The sequence below is a fragment of the Podarcis bocagei genome, assembly GCF_964188305.1.
Source record: "Podarcis bocagei genome assembly, chromosome: 17".
Classification (NCBI taxonomy): domain Eukaryota; kingdom Metazoa; phylum Chordata; class Lepidosauria; order Squamata; family Lacertidae; genus Podarcis; species Podarcis bocagei.
The window spans coordinates 9,134,774-9,153,826 of record NC_138143.1 but is presented as its reverse complement, the minus strand read 5'-3'; the positions used below and the strand labels follow the sequence as shown (position 1 = coordinate 9,153,826).

General features: G+C 47.4%; 1 protein-coding gene across 2 annotated transcripts in view; it reads right to left on the bottom strand.

The window, feature by feature from the left end:
* The window catches only part of LOC308576490 (retinol dehydrogenase 8-like), a 29,315-nt gene that overhangs the window by 8,879 nt on the left and 1,383 nt on the right, over positions 1–19,053 (bottom strand). For both annotated transcript variants that reach the window (XM_081175878.1, XM_081175877.1), the window contains exons 2-5: positions 15,181–15,285; positions 13,892–14,053; positions 11,122–11,301; positions 7,824–7,917 (exon numbers count right to left, since the gene is read on the bottom strand). In XM_081175878.1, the coding sequence (XP_081032004.1) occupies positions 7,824–7,917; positions 11,122–11,301; positions 13,892–14,053; positions 15,181–15,277 (533 nt within the window). In that variant the 5' untranslated portion in view covers positions 15,278–15,285. The remainder of the gene's footprint in view (positions 1–7,823; positions 7,918–11,121; positions 11,302–13,891; positions 14,054–15,180; positions 15,286–19,053) is intronic.

The window sequence follows — 19,053 nt, the reverse complement described above, 5'->3', positions numbered from 1 at the left end:
GCTTATCAGTGTCGGCTGTACCCTGACTTTGGAACCTATCTAACCTACTCATTGATAGGTTGCTCGCCAGGGCAAGACTGTCTGAGCATATCACACAAAACCTGGCCCAACTGCACTGGCTGCCAGTCAGCTTCTGGAACCAATTCAAAGTATTGGTTTTGACCTATAAAACCTTAAATGGCACAGGAGGACTGCAGTACGTCAAAGACCACCTCTCCCCATACGAACCAACCCTGACCCGGCAATCATCCTCTGGGGGCCCTTCTTCATGGGCCTCCTCCGTGAGAGGTCCAGAGGGTGACAACACAAGAACAGCCCTTTTCTGCAGTGGCTCCCCATTTCTGGAATCCTCTCCCCAGGGTAGGGACGCAGGTGGCGCTGTGGGTTAAACCACAGAGCCTAGGACTTTCCAATCAGAAGGTCAGCAGTTCGAATCCCCACGATGGGGTGAGCTCCCGTTGCTCGGTCCCTGCTCCTGCCAACCTAGCAGTTCGAAAGCACATCAAAGTGCAAGTAGATAAATAGGTACTGCTCCGGCGGGAAGGTAAACGGCGTTTCCGTGTGCTGCTCTGGTTCGCCAGAAGCGGCTTAGTCATGCTGGCCACATGACTCGGAAGCTGTACGCTGGCTCCCTCGGTCAATAAAGCGAGATGAGCGCCGCAACCCCAGAGTCGGTCACAACTGGACTTAATGGTCAGGGGTCCCTTTACCTTTTAAATCATATTCTTAATAAGCCTAGTTTGAGCCTGTTTGGCAAATCATAATGGGCTTGCTCCCCAAGTTAGTTTGGACTTGCGCTGCACACAACAACACTCCAACATGAGCCACAGTGCTGAGAATGGTGCAGAGACCATGGGTGGAGTGTGAGGTCTGGAGCAGTACAGTCGTACCTCGGAAGTTGAACGGAATCCGTTCCAAAAGTCCGTTCGACTTCCAAAATGTTCAGAAACCAAAGCGCGGCTTCTGATTGGCTGCAGGAAGCTCCTGCAGCCAACTGAAAGCTGTGGAAGCCCCACCGGACTTTTGGCTTTATGCTGACCACATGACCCGGAAGCTGTACGCCGGCTCCCTCGGCCAATAAAGCGAGATGAGCTCCGCAACCCCAGAGTCGGTCACGACTGGACCTAATGGTCAGGGGTCCCTTTACCTTTACTCCCCAGGGTGGCTCTCTAGGTACTGGGTGAAAACATTTCTCTTGACCAGGCCTTTGGCTGATTAACATGCTGTGGCCTTTTAAATGTGTTTGTAGGAGGGGGGTTATAGGTTTGTTTTGGTTTTATTCTGTATTTTGTGTTCTCATTTTGTATTTTTATGTTGTGAACATGATCTTTGGATGGACGGTATAAGTAATCATGGCAACGACGATATTATAACCTTCTCCTGTTTAAGCAGGCACTGCCCTTTCTGAACTGATTTGTTTGGTATTGCTGTTCTGTTATTTAAACTTAAACACGTTTTCAACTTGCTGCTCCTGCTGTCTTATCTTTTATCTACTCTGACTTTATTATACTGAGTTTTTGCTCTTTTATTGTTTGTTTGTTTAGAAAGACTGATAGAGCACTTAACTGCAAAATTTTCTAAGCAGTTTACCATGTTACGGCTTATTATGTTATTTGTTAAGTGTACTGGTTACTTTTTAACTACATATTTTATTGCCAGCTGCCTTGGGCATTGTATAGGGAAAGGTTTATTTAGTAAACGAATAAAAGAAAAAAATCCCCCCTTCTTGCACTGCGTGGGCAGATTTCAGGAAGGGGAGGGAAAAGAAAAAGGACACTTTTCCCTTTGCAAACATCCAGGTGCCTCCCTTACAAATTGTCAGGAAACTGACATCAGAGCAACAGGCGAAGGAGAGGCTCTCTGATTCTGCAGGGGAAGGAACAAGCACTAGGGGGAGATGCAGCTTGATGGAGGGGGAAGGAAATCAGCGTAACACCAAGGAGCCAGGAGAGCAAATGGGAGAAGAGGTGGAAGGGCTCCGGGATTCTTCCTTGGAAGTCAGTGAGGAGAGCCCTGGTCCTCCACTACCCACGCCCTCCTTGCGCAGGAGACTCCCGCGCAATGAGAGGTGGAGACGATTGGGAGTCAAACAACTCTTATGCTGGCAATGGTTTAAGAAACGCCCACAGACAGACTCTGCGAGCGACTGAGGCAGCCACGCTGAGATGGGCTGTGCAGTCAGGACGGTTTAACCCAGGCAGCCAAGCTCCAAAAGGGGACAGTTTACGCACGAGTAACTCCAAACCACTACACAAATATATAGCAATTAAGTGTTCCAGTTTAGTGCTGACCCTGAGCACTTTAGCTCAGATATAATAATGCAACAGGAAGTTGTTTCTAGGCAGGAAAGACCAAACAGAAGTGTCCTTCCTGAAAAGCTGTTTGCCCTCCTCCCAAGGGGGCCAAACATAAGAAAATAAGAAATGTAATGACAAAGAGAAGAACGTAAGAAGGGCCTGCAGGATCAGGCCAATCGCCCACCTGGTCCAGCGTCCTCTCCTCACAGCGGCCAATCAGATGCCTGTGGGAAACCCACAACAGGTAAAGGTTAAAGGTAAAGGACCCCTGGACAGTTAAGTCCAGTCAAAGGCGACTATGGGGTTGCTGCACTCATCTCGCTTTCAGGCCGAGGGAGCCAGCGTTTGTCCACAGACAGCTTTCCGGGTCATGTGGCCAGCAGGACTAAACTGCTTCTGGCACAACAGAACACCGTGACGGAAGCCAGAGCGCACGGAAACACCGTTTACCTTCCTGTCACTGTGGTACCTATTTAGCTACTTGCTAGGTTGGTAGGAGCTGGGACAGAGCAATGGGAGGTCGCTCCGTCGCGGGGATTTGAACCGCCAACCTTCCGATCGGCAAGCCCAAGAGGCTCAGTGGTTTAGACCAGTGTTTCCCAACCTTTTTTGGGCAAAGGCACACTTGTTTCATGAAAAAAATCTCGAGGCACACCACCATTACAGCCCCGTGACGTCAGCGCGCAGCGTCACGCCGGGAGGGACATGAATTGCTAGCAAATTACATAATCACCTCCTTGAGGGCTGGCTCATCTTCTCCGAAGGCAGAACCCCATTAATTAACAGCACAGACTCACACCATAGCCAAGACGAGGGGGGAAATCCTCAGTCATGCACAGTCATGCACATGTGGGGGCTAAATGAGGACGAAGACCGGGCAGAGAGCAGGGTTCAAATCACCCCACCTGGCCAGGACAGTCCCTGGGTGCTCCCTTGGGCCACTCGCCTGACCCACCTCGCAGGGCTGTTGTTGCGAGGATAACACGGGGAGAACCACGCGCGCCCCCGGGAGCTCCTTGGAGGAGAAAGCGGGCGATGAATGCAATGCACGAAATATATGAGAGGCGACCAGGTTTTGCAGGTGAGGGGCCCCCGCCAGCCTCCGCTTCCAACACCCGGCGCAACGACGCCGAAGTTTCCCCCCGGGCTCGGCTCGGGGAGCAGCGCTGCTCCCCCCCGGCTCCCCTTCGCCCTCCCGGCTCTCTCTGCCGCCCACTGGGGACCCCCCTCACCTGCCAAGTCCGGAGCGCCGGTGGAAATTGCATGCATGCATGCAGGGCGCCGCGTTGCCATTGCATTGCACTGCACTCCATGCAACGCCTGCACGCATGCATTGCCTTGCACGCCCGCCAAGGGGTCTCCCCGCGGTCCGATGCGTGCCCTCCGGCGCGGATGCAGCATTGCAAAAATAAAAAAACCCCCGACGCAGCCCTACCTGGGGGGCAGCCTCCGCCTCCGCCGCTCCGCCTCCGCGGGGATCCCCGGGCTCCATCCTGCCGCCCGATCTCCGCGGGGGCGCAGGCAGGCTGCGCGGGGTCTGCGCGGAAGAGCCCCTGCCCGCCCGGCCGCCGCCGCTGCGCTCATTCCATGGCCGGGAGAAGAGCACTTCAAACAAAACGCCCGGCCCACCAGGACACGCTGGGAAAAGTAGTTCGCGCACCCCGCGCGGGCGCGGAGCCCAAGGGCGAGGGGACTACGGATCCCGGCAGCCCCCGCGCCGGGGACGGAGGGGGAGAGGCCGGGTGCAGGGATGGAGGGACGGGTGGGCGAGCGAGTGAGTGAGTGGCAGCCGCCAAGCCTTGGCCGAGAGCCAGGAAGGGCCTCCCCGGAGGAGGAGGAGGAGGAGGGAGGCGCAGAGCGGGAGGGAGGGAACCCCAGGGGTCATCTAGTGACGGCGCCCCAATCGAAAATTTGACTTTAAAAAAAAAAAATCTTTCGAATTTTTAAATTTTTCCCGCGGCACACCAGGCAACATCTCGCGGCACACTAGTGTGCCGCGGAACAGTGGTTGGGAAACACTGGTTTAGACCACAGCGCCATCCACGCCTCTCCCACAACAGGGCCCTCCTGTCGCTTCTAGCAACTAGTATTCAGAAGCATGGTTGCCCTGAACTCTCAAGGCAGAGGATAGCCTTAATGACTACTGGCCACTGATAGCTTATCCTCTGATAATTTGTCTCTTTTAAAGGCATCAAAGTTAGTGGCCAGCACTGCCTCCTGTGGGAGAAAGTGCCATAGTTCAGCTATGCGCTTCATGGAGTTATCCGTCCTGAATCTTCCAACATTCAGTTTTGTTGGATGTTCACGAGAAAAGGGGGGGGGGGCATCTTTTCTCTATTCAGTTTCACTGTGCCATGCATAATTTTATACACTTCTCTTGACATCTCTAAACAAGTAAGTCCCAAACTCAGCAACTGTTTCTCATAGGGGACTCGCTCCATCCCCTTGTGCATCTCAGTTGCCTTTTTCTTAATTTTCCCCCAGCCTGACAATATCATTCTCGAGGGGAAGCAACCAGGCTGGCTAGAGCACAGAAGACAAACGCTCCTGTTAGGGTTACAGATAGGTAGCCGTGTTGGTCTATCACAGTCAAAATAAAAAAATTCCTTCCAGTGGCACCTTAAAGACCAACTAAGTTAGTTCTTGGTATGAGCTTTCGTGTGCATGCACACTTCTTCAGATACACTGAAACAGAAGTTGCCAGATCCTTCTATATAGTGAGAAGGTGGGGAGGGGTATTACTCAGAAGGGTGGTGGGAATGGGAGATTGGCAGATAGCTGAGATGAGCCTGTTGACGACTCTTAACGACTGCAATAGGTCTTACAGGAAAAGGCAAGGGGTGAGAATGTGAAAAATGGCTTAGTCATGTATAATGAGATAAGAATCCAATGTCTTTGTTCAGACCAGGTCTCTCCGTGGTTTTAAGTTTGGTAATGAGTTGCAATTCAGCAGCTTCTCTTTCCAGTCTATTTCTGAAATTCCTTTGTAGTAAAACAGCTACTTTGAGATCTTGTATAGAATGTCCTGGGAGATTGAAGTGTTCTCCTACTGGTTTCTCTGTTTTGTGATTCTTGATGTCAGATTTATGTCCGTTTATTGTTTGGCGTAAGGTTTGGCTCCTGTTAGGGGTACCTGACAATATTTGATTGCAGGTGCCCACCGTTATTCTTATCTAATTTATTGATGTATCTCAGTAAAAATTCCCCCTTTGCTTAAGTATCATACACAGCCAGCATATACCCCTTACAAAAAAACCCAACAATTCATGGTGTGACCTTTTATTACTCCCCTACGCATGTCCAGTATAGATGCCTCTGTTATTTGTTATATAAAGCCTCTCACTGTGGAAAAAGAATGCTGCAAATGTGCTGATCTTAGTTCCACTGGGAACATGAATAACTTGCATCTGGGCAAAAGGGAGGACTGGCGTAGGGGATGTTTACACACACACAGACCTCCTAACCTAAGGATAGAGAGGAAGAAAGAGACCTCTCTATGTGCCTGCTCTTTGCCTGCTATGGGATGGATACACATGGAAACAAGTCCCAATGATCTCAATGGGATTTTCTTCCAACCAGATGTGTGTAGGATTGGGCATTAAAGCATTTTTTTTAAACCACTAACCAGAAGCTTCCAGCATTTAAATAATGTCCCATGCTCCCTAGCACCTGTAATCTAGTTTATTAAAACATCTCCTCTAGATTCTGAGACCTTTTAGGAATTCCTCTAATGAATTTAAGAACTGTTGGATCAGAAGCCCCCTGGAAGGCTGGTGGGCTCCTGCTGATCAAGCCTTTTCCGTCGTCGTCTTTTAAGCTTCCTGTCACTACAGGGCAGATCTAGGTATCTGAACCATTTATGTAGACTTTCTTTTTGGATAGGCCTTTAATGATTAGTGGTCTGTTGATCCGTTTTAATGCTGACTCTTGGTCTTGGTTTTGCCTTTCTGTACAGAATTTGTGCTGTTAAATTATCTCCAGTGGGAGATCAAACCTTGCTTTGGAAATCTAACAGGACTGAAGAACGGGCTGCGAACAACCATTTCATGAAATGGCATGTTGATTTCTGCACAAACATAAGGGACAGAACCGTGAAGAATCACTGCGCTTTGCCATTAAAGGCCTGCAAAAGAAGGACATGGGACAGAATACTTATGTACGAGGTTAAGTTATTATAAGAATCTTGGAAAAAGTTGTAAAATAAAACAAGAACTCTGCTAAAATTTTATGCAGTATGGGAATCAGAGAGCAAACTATCAGAATGCTGAAAAATAAGCCAATTCTATTTTGGTGGGAAGAAGAGAGAGAAACATGGGACTCATTAGTTAATTACTACCCTGTGTGTTTAAATACACACACACACACACGTGTGTGTATAAATCAGGTTCTTCCTACCTGATGCCCTCTAGATCTTTTTGGACTACGATTCCCATCATCCTTGATGCTGACTGGAGATGATGAGAGTTGGAGTCCAACTCTACTAGTGGCCAAAATTGTGGAAACCTTTTGAAAGCAGTGTACTTCCGAGGTTTGATGGCTCATAACACCACTTTTTTGGAGTAATGCCATAAAATTATATTATCAATGGAAATATAATTTAATGAAGAATGTAATTCACCTGATAGGTTCTCTAAACATTCATGCTCATTGGTCACATTCAAACGAATGAAATCTACTGCATAGCAACCTAAGCAAGTATTGCTTCCTTTTTCTGGTTATTTGGCTACAACTTTTGATAGAATACAGACAACTGAACAAACCTTGTTGTATTACATTCTTCATTACATTATCTTTCCACTGATATATAATTTTATGGCATTACTCCAAAATAAGTGGAGTTATGAGCCACCAAACCTTGGAAATACACTTTTCCCAAAAGGTTTCCACAATTTTGGCCACTAGTGTACATCTGAGGGGGGAAAAGGGCACAGACAACCATGAGCGAGGCAGACCAATGAACTGATTCACCAGGGCTGCTTCCTACCACACTACACTAACCTGGCTCGCAGGAGTCTAGCTCAGTGGTAAGAGAACCCCAGCCATGATGTCTCACAATCCCCCAATAACAGATAGGTAGCCGTGTTGGTCTGCCATAGTCAAAATAAAAAAATTCCTTCCAGTAGCACCTTAAAGACCAACTAAGTTAGTTCTTGGTATGAGCTTTCGTGTGCATGCACACTTCTTCAGATACACTGAAACAGAAGTTGCCAGATCCTTCTATATGGTGAGAAGGTGGGGAGGGGTATTACTCAGAAGGGTGGTGGGAATGGGAGATTGGCAGATGGCTGAGATGAGCCTGTTGACGACTCTTAACGACTGTAATAGGTCTTACAGGAAAAGGCAAGGGGTGAGAAGGTGAGAAATGGCTTAGTCATGTATAATGAGATAAGAATCCAATGTCTCTGTTCAGACCAGGTCTCTCCATGGTTTTAAGTTTGGTAATGAGTTGCAATTCAGCAGCTTCTCTTTCCAGTCTATTTCTGAAATTCCTTTGTAGTAAAACAGCTACTTTCCCCCAATACTTACTTGACCCCAAATTTCAGGGCCTGCAGGGCCAAGCTCTCGCAGAAACCTTCCACGGCAAATTTGGAGGCAGAGTAGATGTCGTTGAAGAGGAGACCTAAAGGGAATGGAGTGTTGGTATGAGAGGTGTAAAATAACTGTGGAGAAAGATGGTTCCTCTGCATGTCCTCTTGCTCCAGAGTTGGGATGGGGGAACTGTGGGCCTTCCAGGTGTTGCTGAGCAGAAGCTTCCATCATCACTGACCACTGGGCTATGCTGCCTGGGGCTGATGCAACTTCTGGACGGTCGCAGGTTCCCCATCCCTGTTCTGGGCATGGGGGAACGGTTGTAAGAAACACCACAACAAACACAAACCATTTGCCAGTCGGGAGCAGAGCTGCCAACATTTTTACTGCCCCAGCTCCTGTGCTTTTAACAATAGGGACAACACACAGAAGTAAAGCAGGGAAAGTTCTTTCCTGCATGGAAATAGTGATGGGAATCCAACATTTACCTGTATTTTTTATTTATTTATTCCAGATTGCTTTTAAAAGCACAGGATCAGGGTTGGTGAAATAGGTGACAACCCTAGTCAGAAATCATGGGCATAGCCAGAGAGGCAGCTGTCCCCCCCATCAAGTAAATAAATAAAAATACTTAACTAACTGACCAATTGTGTCACTGATAACTCAGTTCTGCCCCCCACCCAATAAATCTTGGCTATGCCCATGGTCAGAATGTGGGAGTTTGCCCATTCCACACCCAGGGGAGGGAGGAAATAATCTTGCTAGCATAAAAGTCCCACCTCATTCATTAGGCCGATTAAGTAAAACAGCAGGAATAGGCAATTTATTTTATGAGCAGCAATTAAAAAGAAATTAGCTTGTTCAGGCAATAGGAAACAACAGCAAAGCAGACATCGCTTTTGCAAGGTATTCCACGATACCATCTGAGAGAACAACACGGAAAAGAAGGGTGGCTTTTTAAAGGGTTCAAAAAAAGGCTTTTGGAAAAGAGCTAAAGGCTCCTAGGCATGTATTAGAAATCTTTTTTATGTGATTTTACAATAAGATGTCTCCTATTCAGGAGTAGTCATCAGCGGAAGGGGCTTCAGTGCGTGACAGAACTGTTGGATAAATCTATGAAGGATGTGTTAAATTTCTTTCTTGGTACTTCCTTGGGTTCAGAAAAGACCTGCCACCTCACCATGTATGCAATCTTAGGCCCGCTACCCCTTCGTTGTGGTCCCTTTTTCCTGCTGTGGACAAATTTTATTTGCAGAATTTGCCTTTACCTCTTTGCCCTATAGCAGGCCCATCCAACTCCCAAGAGACTGCGATCTACTCCCAGTATTAATAAACTGGCAGTGATCTACCCATTGTTGTTGACCCTTTGGGGGGGTGGGATTGAGCAGAGTTGTTGAGCTTTTTTTTAAGGGGAAATAACATACATCGCTCAACTGAAACTCTGTCGCTAACCAACGCACCTTGCGCTAGAACCAATTGTCATATTCCCGATCGCCAACAGAAAACCCACAAACACTGCCCACTGGACACAACGGAGGAACAGAGAGAGGGGGTGGGGGTGGAGACATTCATTCCCCAGTTCTTTTAAGGCCGTGATCCATAAGGATCCCATGATCGACCATGATCACCTGGGGATCCACCTGTCGATCGCAGTCGACTGGTTGGACATGTCTGCCCTATAGCAACGAAGGACCATAGCTCAGTGGGCAGAGAATATGCTTTGCACGCAGACGACGCCAGATTCAACCCCCAGAATCCGCAGGGAGGACTGAGAAAGGTTTCTGTTCTCATTCTGAAGCAAAGTTCTAAACCTGAAGCACTATTTCTGGGTTAGCGGAGTCTGTAACCTGAAGCGTATGTAACCTGAAGCGTATGTAACCCGAGGTACCACTGTACAGGACAACCAGCTCACCTAAAGATTACAGTGGTACCTCGGGTTACATACACTTCAGGTTACAGACTCTGCTAACCCAGAAATAGTACCTCAGGTTAAGAACTTTGCTTCAGGATGAGAACAGAAATCGTGCTCCGGCGGCGCAGTGGCAGTGGGAGGCCCCATTAGCTAAAGTGGTGCTTCAGGTTAAGAACAGTTTCAGGTTAAGAACGGACCTCCGGAACGAATTAAGTACGTAACCAGAGGTACCACTGTACTGTTAGGCAGATGTTTGTATTCTCCTAAAGTGAAAGAGAGAGAACAGAAGGGTGGCAGGCTGGGCGTTATGGGGAATACCATTCAAAAAGTGTAGGAGGTTATTTAAAAATGGCTTGAGGTAGGGAATGAATGAATTTATTATGGTCACAGACCAGAAATACGGACATATACAGCAATAGAGAACATGTATACATACATGTATTATTATTATTATTATTATTATTATTATTATTATTATTATTATTACACCCCACCCATCTGGCTGGGTTTCCCCAGCCACTCTGGGTGGCTCACAGCATATATCAGAACATACTAAAACATCAAACATTAAAGCTTCCCTAAACAGGGCTGCCTTCAGATGTCTTCTAAAGGTCAGATAGTTGTTTATTTCCTTGACATCTGATGGGAGGGTGTTCCACAGGATGGGTGCCACTACCGAGAAGGCCCTCTGCCTGGTTCCCTGTAACCTCACTTCTCACAGTGAGGAAACCAGCAGAAGACCCTCAGGGAAGGACCTCAGGTGTCCGGGCTGAACGGGCACTATAAGCTAGTGCACGGTAAATAATACAGATATAAAACAATTAAAATATGTAGGTTAAGACCTTAGCTTCTAATTTAAAATATGCATATTAAGACACTGGCCATTAGATTCATTCAGAGCTCATCACCTTAGTTTTATAGCAGCAGCACTGAATGTGGCCATCTCTGGTTCCATGACCTCTATTAGATATTTTAATTAGTGGTCACCTGATCTGCTTGGGGTTCATTGCATAATTGGAGTGATAAATATCGAAGTAGGGAGAGATCGGAGGAAAGGCCAAGGAGCAGTTGACAGACCATGTGCTTTGTCCGCAGAAGGTTCCAGGTATATCCATCCTGGCAACACCATAAAAAAATCAAGGGGACTGGGAAAGACCCAAGAGCCACTCTCAGTCAGAGCAGACAAGTGTCTTATGTTCCAAAAGGGAGAAATGAACTCTTATTTAGAGGGCTTTGGAAATAGAAGGAATCTACTGCTACCCTGTGTCTTCCTTCCTCCAGAGCTCACCTCACCATCATCCTGTTGGTCAAACAACATTTGCTACCCAAATGCTCCGCATTAGAGTCAACCCCCCCCCAGGCCACCTTCTGGCTGAGCCTCACCTTGCAAGCCCAGGACGCTGCTCATCACGACAACATGTCCCTGTCGGCGGCGCTTCATGCCAGGGAAGACTTCTTGAATAAGGCGCACCAAGCCAAAGAAATTGGTATCAAAGAGCTGCTGCATTGAGGCCACGCTCTGGCTTTCGACTGGTCCAATCATGCCTAAACCAGCGTTGTTCACTGCAAGGGGAAGAAGTCAGTTAGCAATAGAGAACAAGGCAAAGTGGTGCTTTTCAGAGATGATTATTATAAATAATAATAATAATAATAAATTATTATTTATACCCCACCCATCTGGCTGTGTTTCCCCAGCCACTCTGGGCGGCTCCCAAGAGAATATTAAAAACACGATATACCATCAAACATAAAAAACTTCCCTAAACAGGCCTGCCTTCAGATGTCTTCTAAAAGTCAGATTGTTGTTTATTTCCTTGACATCTGAAGGGAGGGTGTTCCACAGGGTGGGTGCTACCACCAAGAAGGCCCTCTGCCTCATTCCCTTTAACCTCACTTCTCGCATTGAGGAAACCGCCAGAAGGCCCTCGGCGCTGGACTTCAGTGTCTGGGCTGAACGATGGAGGTGGAGATGCTCCTTCAGCTATACAGTGGTACCTCGGGTTAAGTACTTAATTTGTTCCGGAGGTCTGTTCTTAACCTGAAACTGTTCTTAACCTGAAGACCACTTTAGCTACTGGGGCCCCCTGCTACTGCCTCGCTGCCGGAGCCCGATTTCTGTTCTCATCCTGAAGCAAAGTTCTTAACCCGAGGTAATATTTCTGGGTTATCGGAGTCTGTAACCTGAAGGGTATGTAACCCGAGGTACCACTGTACTGGGCCGAGGATATCCTTGCTGGAGGTGTCTTCCATCAGTGGAGATAATGAAAGGATGGCATTCATTCTGCCACTTACCTTCCACCAGCCTCTAGATACTGTGCAGCTGGATACCTGGTTTAGCAACCAGTTGCTCCTTGAAGAGCTAATGTCCCACAGTTTGAGCTACAAGGCTCCTGCTGAAACACACCACTTCCAGCTGAGAATTCCTGTGACCGTCTGGGCCTGTTGCAATGTTGCGCTCATGGGGTTTATGCTCATGGGCTTGCCTGCTTCACCGTGAGCACAGATTACATCTTGCCCCATCCGCATTCAACCTGCTTGCAAAGGCTTTCACAATGGGGTGGAGCCTCACAACCTGTACGTTTAATGAAGCGCTCATGCAAGCGTTTTTTGCGTGAGGAAAAAAGGCACCCTGGATTGCTTCAGCTCCAGACTGTGCCTGCCAAATGAGCCGTGAGAATTGGCATAAGCTCTACTCCGTACAGTGGTTTAATGAAGTGGCTTAATCCACAGTGGACAATATGAGATACTTGTGGGGTCCAAGTCCAATCCAGAGCGAGGGTGACAATTTAGCCACGGCCGGCTGGGCCCAGCATTACACAGGCCTGTCTGTGCCGAAACAAAATCACAATTGTATTATCAGGTCTTGTTAGAATACAGACACTGCCCACTTCGCAGCAGGAGGCAGCTACCTGTAGTCTGTTATACGGGCATTTATTACAGCACACTGACCAATAAGAGAAAACGCAAAGTGTAAAATACAAAACCAAGGCCTCAAGAAAACCAAATTATAAAGAATGACAAGGTAAGGTCAAACGGTCATAGCAGATCCAAGAGACAACGACATTCATCACCTCAGAAATAAATTTACTGAGAAGATACTTAAAATAATTTCTAGATACAAACCAGGAATCAATCTCAGTTAAAAAAATGCATAATGATTCTCTGATAACATGATTTAGAAAAAGAACACACAGGAGATCTTTCCCACCTCATAGGATTTATATCTAGCTATAAAACAAACTTTTAAGAGATTCGCCACCTATTCTCTTTGAAAGCCAAATGTTCAAATGACCCAATAAAACAGCTCTACTGTATTTAGGTCTTGATGAAGCATTCAAATAAAGGCATATAATTGTTAAAAGCAGACCAAGTCATGCTTAAACAGCATGGCTTACGTGGTCCGCTAGCTAATGCATGTAGCTGCCACACTCTCATATCCTTTATTCTCTGTTTACCCAAAGATTTGGCTTGCTCTACTTCCAGTGTCAGCAGATAAGAGGAGAAAAGCCAACAATGTAATTTCTCCCCATTAAGCTCACTTTTCCACAAAGGCCAAGAGGGTTAACCAGAACCTGATGTGCCAAAGACCTGAAGGAGGCAAAGGAGCAAATTTGGGGGTAATAAATACTTAATGAGGTAAGACCAGCTTCTAAATTAAGAATATCAATAGCAACACATTTAGGTAGGTAAAAGGTAAAGGTAAAGGACCTCTGGCCGTTTAGGTCCAGTCAAAGGCGATTATGGGGTTGCGATGCTCATCTCACTTTTAGGCCAAGGTAGCTGGCATTTGATCACAGACAGCTTTCCGGGTCAATTGGCCAGCATGACTAAACTGTTTCTGGCGCAACAGAACACCATGATGGAAAACAGAGCGCACGGAAATGCCTTTTACTTCCCGCTGCAGTGGTACCTATTTATCTACTTGCACTGGCGTGCTTTCGAACCGCTAGGTTGGCAGGAGCTGGCACAGAGCAACGGGAGCTCACCCCGTCGCGGGGATTCTAACCACCAACCTTCCAATCGGCAAGCCCAAGAGGCTCAGTGGTTTAGACCACAGCACCAACCACAATTAGGTGCGCCTCTAAGGGTTGAATTCCTTCTTTAAAAAGTCCTCAAAACCAATACTGAGGCTGCAGGGGAACAGTTTTCCTACCAAGCACATCCACCCTGCGCTGGGGGATGGTGTCCACACAGCGTCGGATCGATTCCTCGCTGGTCACATCCATCTCCTTGATTTCCAGAGTCTTCTCCAGCACAGGCCCTGCATGCTTCACCAGTTCTTGACTCTTCTCCAAATTCCTCATGGTGGCAATAACTAGGGAGCGAGGGGAAAGGGTTATATGACACCACTAGGATATTGAGGGTGAGGGGTGAGTTCTTTCAGAAATACTCAAGGCTGTGGGGTTGGGCAGGGGGCATGCACCAACTAGAGTTAGTACTCCAAGATACTCCTTTGTTAGGGAAGGCATCTAACAACGCTCAAAAGTGTTCAGGATACCAAACAATAACTGTAGCATCCAAGGCCATGTTCCACTTCAGGCTGCAGGTGCAAGACTGAATGCTTAATGTCTCCACAAAAGTGGAAGGCTGCATATAGGAAAACTACCGTATTTTCTGCTCTATAGGATGCACTTTCCCCCCTCCAAAAATGAAGGGGAAATGTTTGTGCATCCTATGGAGCGGATGCAGGCTCCTTGGCTTCAGCGAAAGCAACGCGAAGCCTCCAAAGCGCAAAGGGAGAGCTCCCTCCACACTCCGGAGGCTATGCGTTGCTTTCGCTGAAGCCAAGGAGCCTGCATTCGCTCCATAGGACACACAAACATTTCCCCTTCCCCTCACACTGCACTCCAAAGGCTTCGCGGTTAGCTGTGCAAAGCCTCCGCAGGGCAGCAGGGTGAAGGCACCCTGCTGCCCTGCGGAGGCTTGAAAGGCTGTCCCCGAAGCCAGAACAGAGACACGGAGCGCTGCGCAGCGTCTCGCTGTTCTAGCTTGGGGGTGCCAGGGCTTTATGGGGAAACCCCGGGCTTCCCCCTTCAGCCCTGACACTGATTTGATTCAGAATATTTTTTACTTGTTTTCCTCCTCTAAATACTAGGTGCGTCCTTTGCTCAGGTGCGTGCTATAGAGCGAAAAATACGGTAACTTGTCAGGAAGAAAACAAGCCTAGGACTTGACAGGGAAATGGCTTTTTAACCCATCCGCTTTATATACTCTTACACCAGTGCCAAAGTTTTGCATGTTTAAACTGCAGTTGCCTCTGAGACATCCACACCTCAGTGTAGAACTGAAAAGCACCTCTGGGTGCACAGCCTGGCAGGGACTGAATGCAGCAGTAGACTCAGGAATGAAGAACGGGATCCATTGCTCTGATTCTTCCAAGGAGCTGCACTGTTCCCTCCCCGCTCCCTACCAACTGGTCCCTGGATCCAGGCAGCTCCTCACCTCGGAATCGTTTCAGCTCGTCTCTGGCCAGACGCACTGCCAGGGCGAGGCCAATGCCGGAAGAGCAGCCTGTCACGAGTACATTTCGAACGGCCATCTTACTGCCTGCGGAAGGGAGAGGAGAAAATCAGAGGAAATCCTGAGGAAGTGCGGGGAGAACCATGGTATACGGTTCAAAGGATGCTAGGATTGGATCTCTTCACTCTGACCGTTTCTGGAAGCTTGGTGGCAGTCAAGCTGTTGCAACTCAAATGCCGCCTCTGCCAGGAATGTTTTAAGTGCTCTGAACACTTAAAAAACAAGTCCGTGCTAAGCATTATTGTGGGCTGGGCTGGAAGCAATACAGGTCTGATGACGTGCCAGCCACAGTCTTACCTACACCACCAAATATTGGACTACGGGATAGAAAGGAAATCACAACACTTGTGACTAGGTGAAAAGATGAGAGAGTAACTTTTATGTTTCTGGTGTCAATGACTGGCTCAAGGTGATTCCCCCTAAAACAGGGGAAGCCAACACGGTGCCCTTCAGCTGTTGCTGGATCCAGGATTTGACAGGGAGATATTTGAGTAAGAGAGGCAGCGTTTTCTCCCCTCTAACCCCCCTAAACTTGTTTTCAAGACACCTTGCAAAGCCACAGAACCCTGTGTAATAGATATTACAATGAAAATTGGTACATACATTTAGGGCACAATACAGTCATTCCTCATGTTACATTCATGTTACCGCTTCATGTTACATTCTTTCAGGTTACGTCCCGTGGCGACCCGGAAGTACCAGGAAGGGTTACTTCTGGGTTTCACCGCTTGCGCATGTGCAGAAGCGCAAAATGACATCACGCGCATGCGCAGAAGCAAAAAATTGCAACCCGCACGTGCGTAGACGCACCGCTGCAGGTTGCATTCCTTTCATGTTGTGAATGGGCCTCCAGAACAGATCCCGTTCGCAACCAGAGGTACCACTGTAATCCTTTAAGGCTTCAAATACTAACTCCCTCCCCACACCCATTTTATGTAGCAGAAAGGTGTGCAAAATATATTGCAGTTCGGTATCTGAATTACTTATTATTTATTAAATTTATACACAGCCCTTCACCTCAAGATCACGAGGCGGTTTACAATATTAAAAACACAAAAACGCTTAGCGTCACAACAAACGGAAACAATAACCCCTGCCCCCCCCCCAATTTAAAAGGCCATAGATTGTTTAATTTGCCAAAGGCCTGGGAGAAGAGCACTGCTTTTGCTGGCACATGAAGATATGTGATGAAGACGCCAGGTGAGCCTTCCAGGGGAGAGTGTTCCACAAGCAGGGATCCACACAGAAAAAGAGGCCCCGCAAACAAGGTGCTTTCAATATGTACGCTGCACGTTTTCCTGAAAGGAAGCCCCACTGAACAAAGTGTGACTTCCAAGTTATCCTAAATAATGCTGCAGCTGGTTACCACAAACAGTTCTGAGTCTACTGTCACTAGGTACCACTTTCTGCGCCAAACTGGGAATGGGTGGCCAGTAGTCATAACCCTTGCTCTGTTTGATTTGCCAACAGAGCAGCCTGGGCAGAACCAGGGAGAGAGACTGGTAATATTTGACACCCCCAGAGACACACTTTCCACCGCTGGTGGATTAAGGGTGTAGAAGCCAGAGCACATCACCTTTCTTCCCGTTTTACCCTTTTAACATAACCAATAGATTCCTCCTCTGCTTGTGAGCCTCTTCTCTCCTTCTTCATAGTGGAAATCAGATTATTACTCTAACATTGTTTCAGAGAGCTCTATAATCTATTTACAAACGGTGTGCATTGCTCTTATGCCTGTATTCCGTACAGCATAAAAGACAAGTGCTGAACTAGACCAAACTCAGCTTTGGGTCGTCCCTGGAGCCTGCATCTCACGCCACCCAGTCTGGCTGCTCCTTCGTCACCCTTACCCAGTCCATTTTTCCACCACTCTCTCTATCCTTGTAGTGCACATTTTCAGCTGGGATTATTAATGCTGTATTTAAACAGTACCCCTTAAATAAGAAAACAGGGGGCTATTATATACTTTACATGCTGAGTCAAGAGTTCCAAGGCCTAAAATGCTGCTGTGACTTGTTCAAGCTCCCACATGGAGTTTCAGACTAACCTGAGATGGGTCTGAGCTAGTTTTCCATTGCAGATCGGGTCAGTGGTCATCGGAAATACCTCCAGTGCACTTTAGCTGCCTGTACCGGTGACATGCAGCATATGGTGTGCTGTTACCACTCAAGACACATTCCCCTGCTTCATCCTTCAGCATTACAGAAGAGGGTCTGGAAATAAAGCTGCCACAACAAGGACCAGGACCAGTCTCTTTTCACACAGCCTGGTTCAACAGGTGAGGCTCGCTGGGTGGGAGGAGCCTGTGTGGTCTTCTCCAATCTAGGTGGGTACCACGGGGTCTTTTCCACAGGACCTCCTGATGTGATTGTCCTCCAGATACCTGCTGGACTACAATTCACATCACACCTAACCACTGGTCAAGCTTTATGAGGAACAGTTGAGGGAGCTGGGTATTGTTTAGCCTAGAGAAGACTGAGAGCTGTATGATAGCCATCTTCAAATATCTGAAGGGCTGTCACATAGAAGGTGGAACAAGCTTAGTTTTCTGCTGCTCCATAGACCCAAACCAATGGATTCAAATTGCAAGAATCATATAGAATAAGAGGGTAAGAGCTGTTTGACAGTGGAATAATCTCCCTGGGAAGGTGGTGCACTCTCCTTCGTTGAGAGCTTTTTAAAGAGAAGAAGAGTTTGGCTCTGATATCCCGCTTTATCACTACCCTAAGGAGTCTCAAAGCAGCTAGCAATCTCCTTTTCCCTTCCTCCCCCACAAAAAAACACTCTGTGAGGTGAGTGGGGCTGACAGACTTCAGAGAAGTGTGACTAGCCCAAGGTCACCCAGCAGCTGCATGTGGAGGAGCGGGGAATCGAACCCGGTTCACCAGATTATGAGTCCACTGCTCTTAACCACTACACCACACTGGCTCTTTAAACAGAGATTGCATGGCCACCTGCCAGGGATTCTTTAGCAGTGATTCCTGCACTGCAGGGGGTTGGACTAGATGACCCATGGGGTCCTTTCCAACCCTGCAGTTCTATTCCTTGAATCTATGAGATCTGGGCAAAAACAAGATGCTAAGGCACGAGTGTTCAGGGGAGAAACAGTACCCAGCAAACAGAAGTGTATGATGAGGAGTGGTCCAAGAATGCATTTGGGTAACAAAACCCTCCCTGCCCTTCCCAGGTGCATATCTGTTGGTGTATGTATTGCAAAGAAGAAGAAAAAGGCTTTGCGTCATCATGCCTTAGAGCTACTTGTACAAAACAAAGCCTTGGCCTGGAGAAAATGTGGAGGCATCTCGATGTCCCTTGAGACAGCCCAAATTATATTCAGGATTGCTAACTCACAATTCCTTAATTACACAGACATCAACTGCTGTGGATATGCCATCTGTGGCGATTCAAAGCTTGGATGTAGGAGTACACAACCTAAGATTCACATTCTTTATAATTTGAATGAATATAGGCTTTATTTACAGCCCACTGACCGTCAGTAGAAAGCTACAGAACACGAAATACATAAGATTGTTAAAAGGAGGGAGAGACCCGGGTAAGCAATCGGGGCTTGTCTGAAGGAAATTGAAACATTTAGAAATTTTGCAACTTGCTTAGCAATTTAAAGCAAAACATGAGTTCTCCAATAAAATGGTCAACAGAGACTCGGAAGACTGTCCTTGCAAAACATGCCCACAAAAAGTGGCCTGGACTGTGGCACTTTGTAGGCTCCTGGTGGTACAGATATATCAATGCTTATTTTGGACACCCACCCACACTTTATTAATACTGGTAATT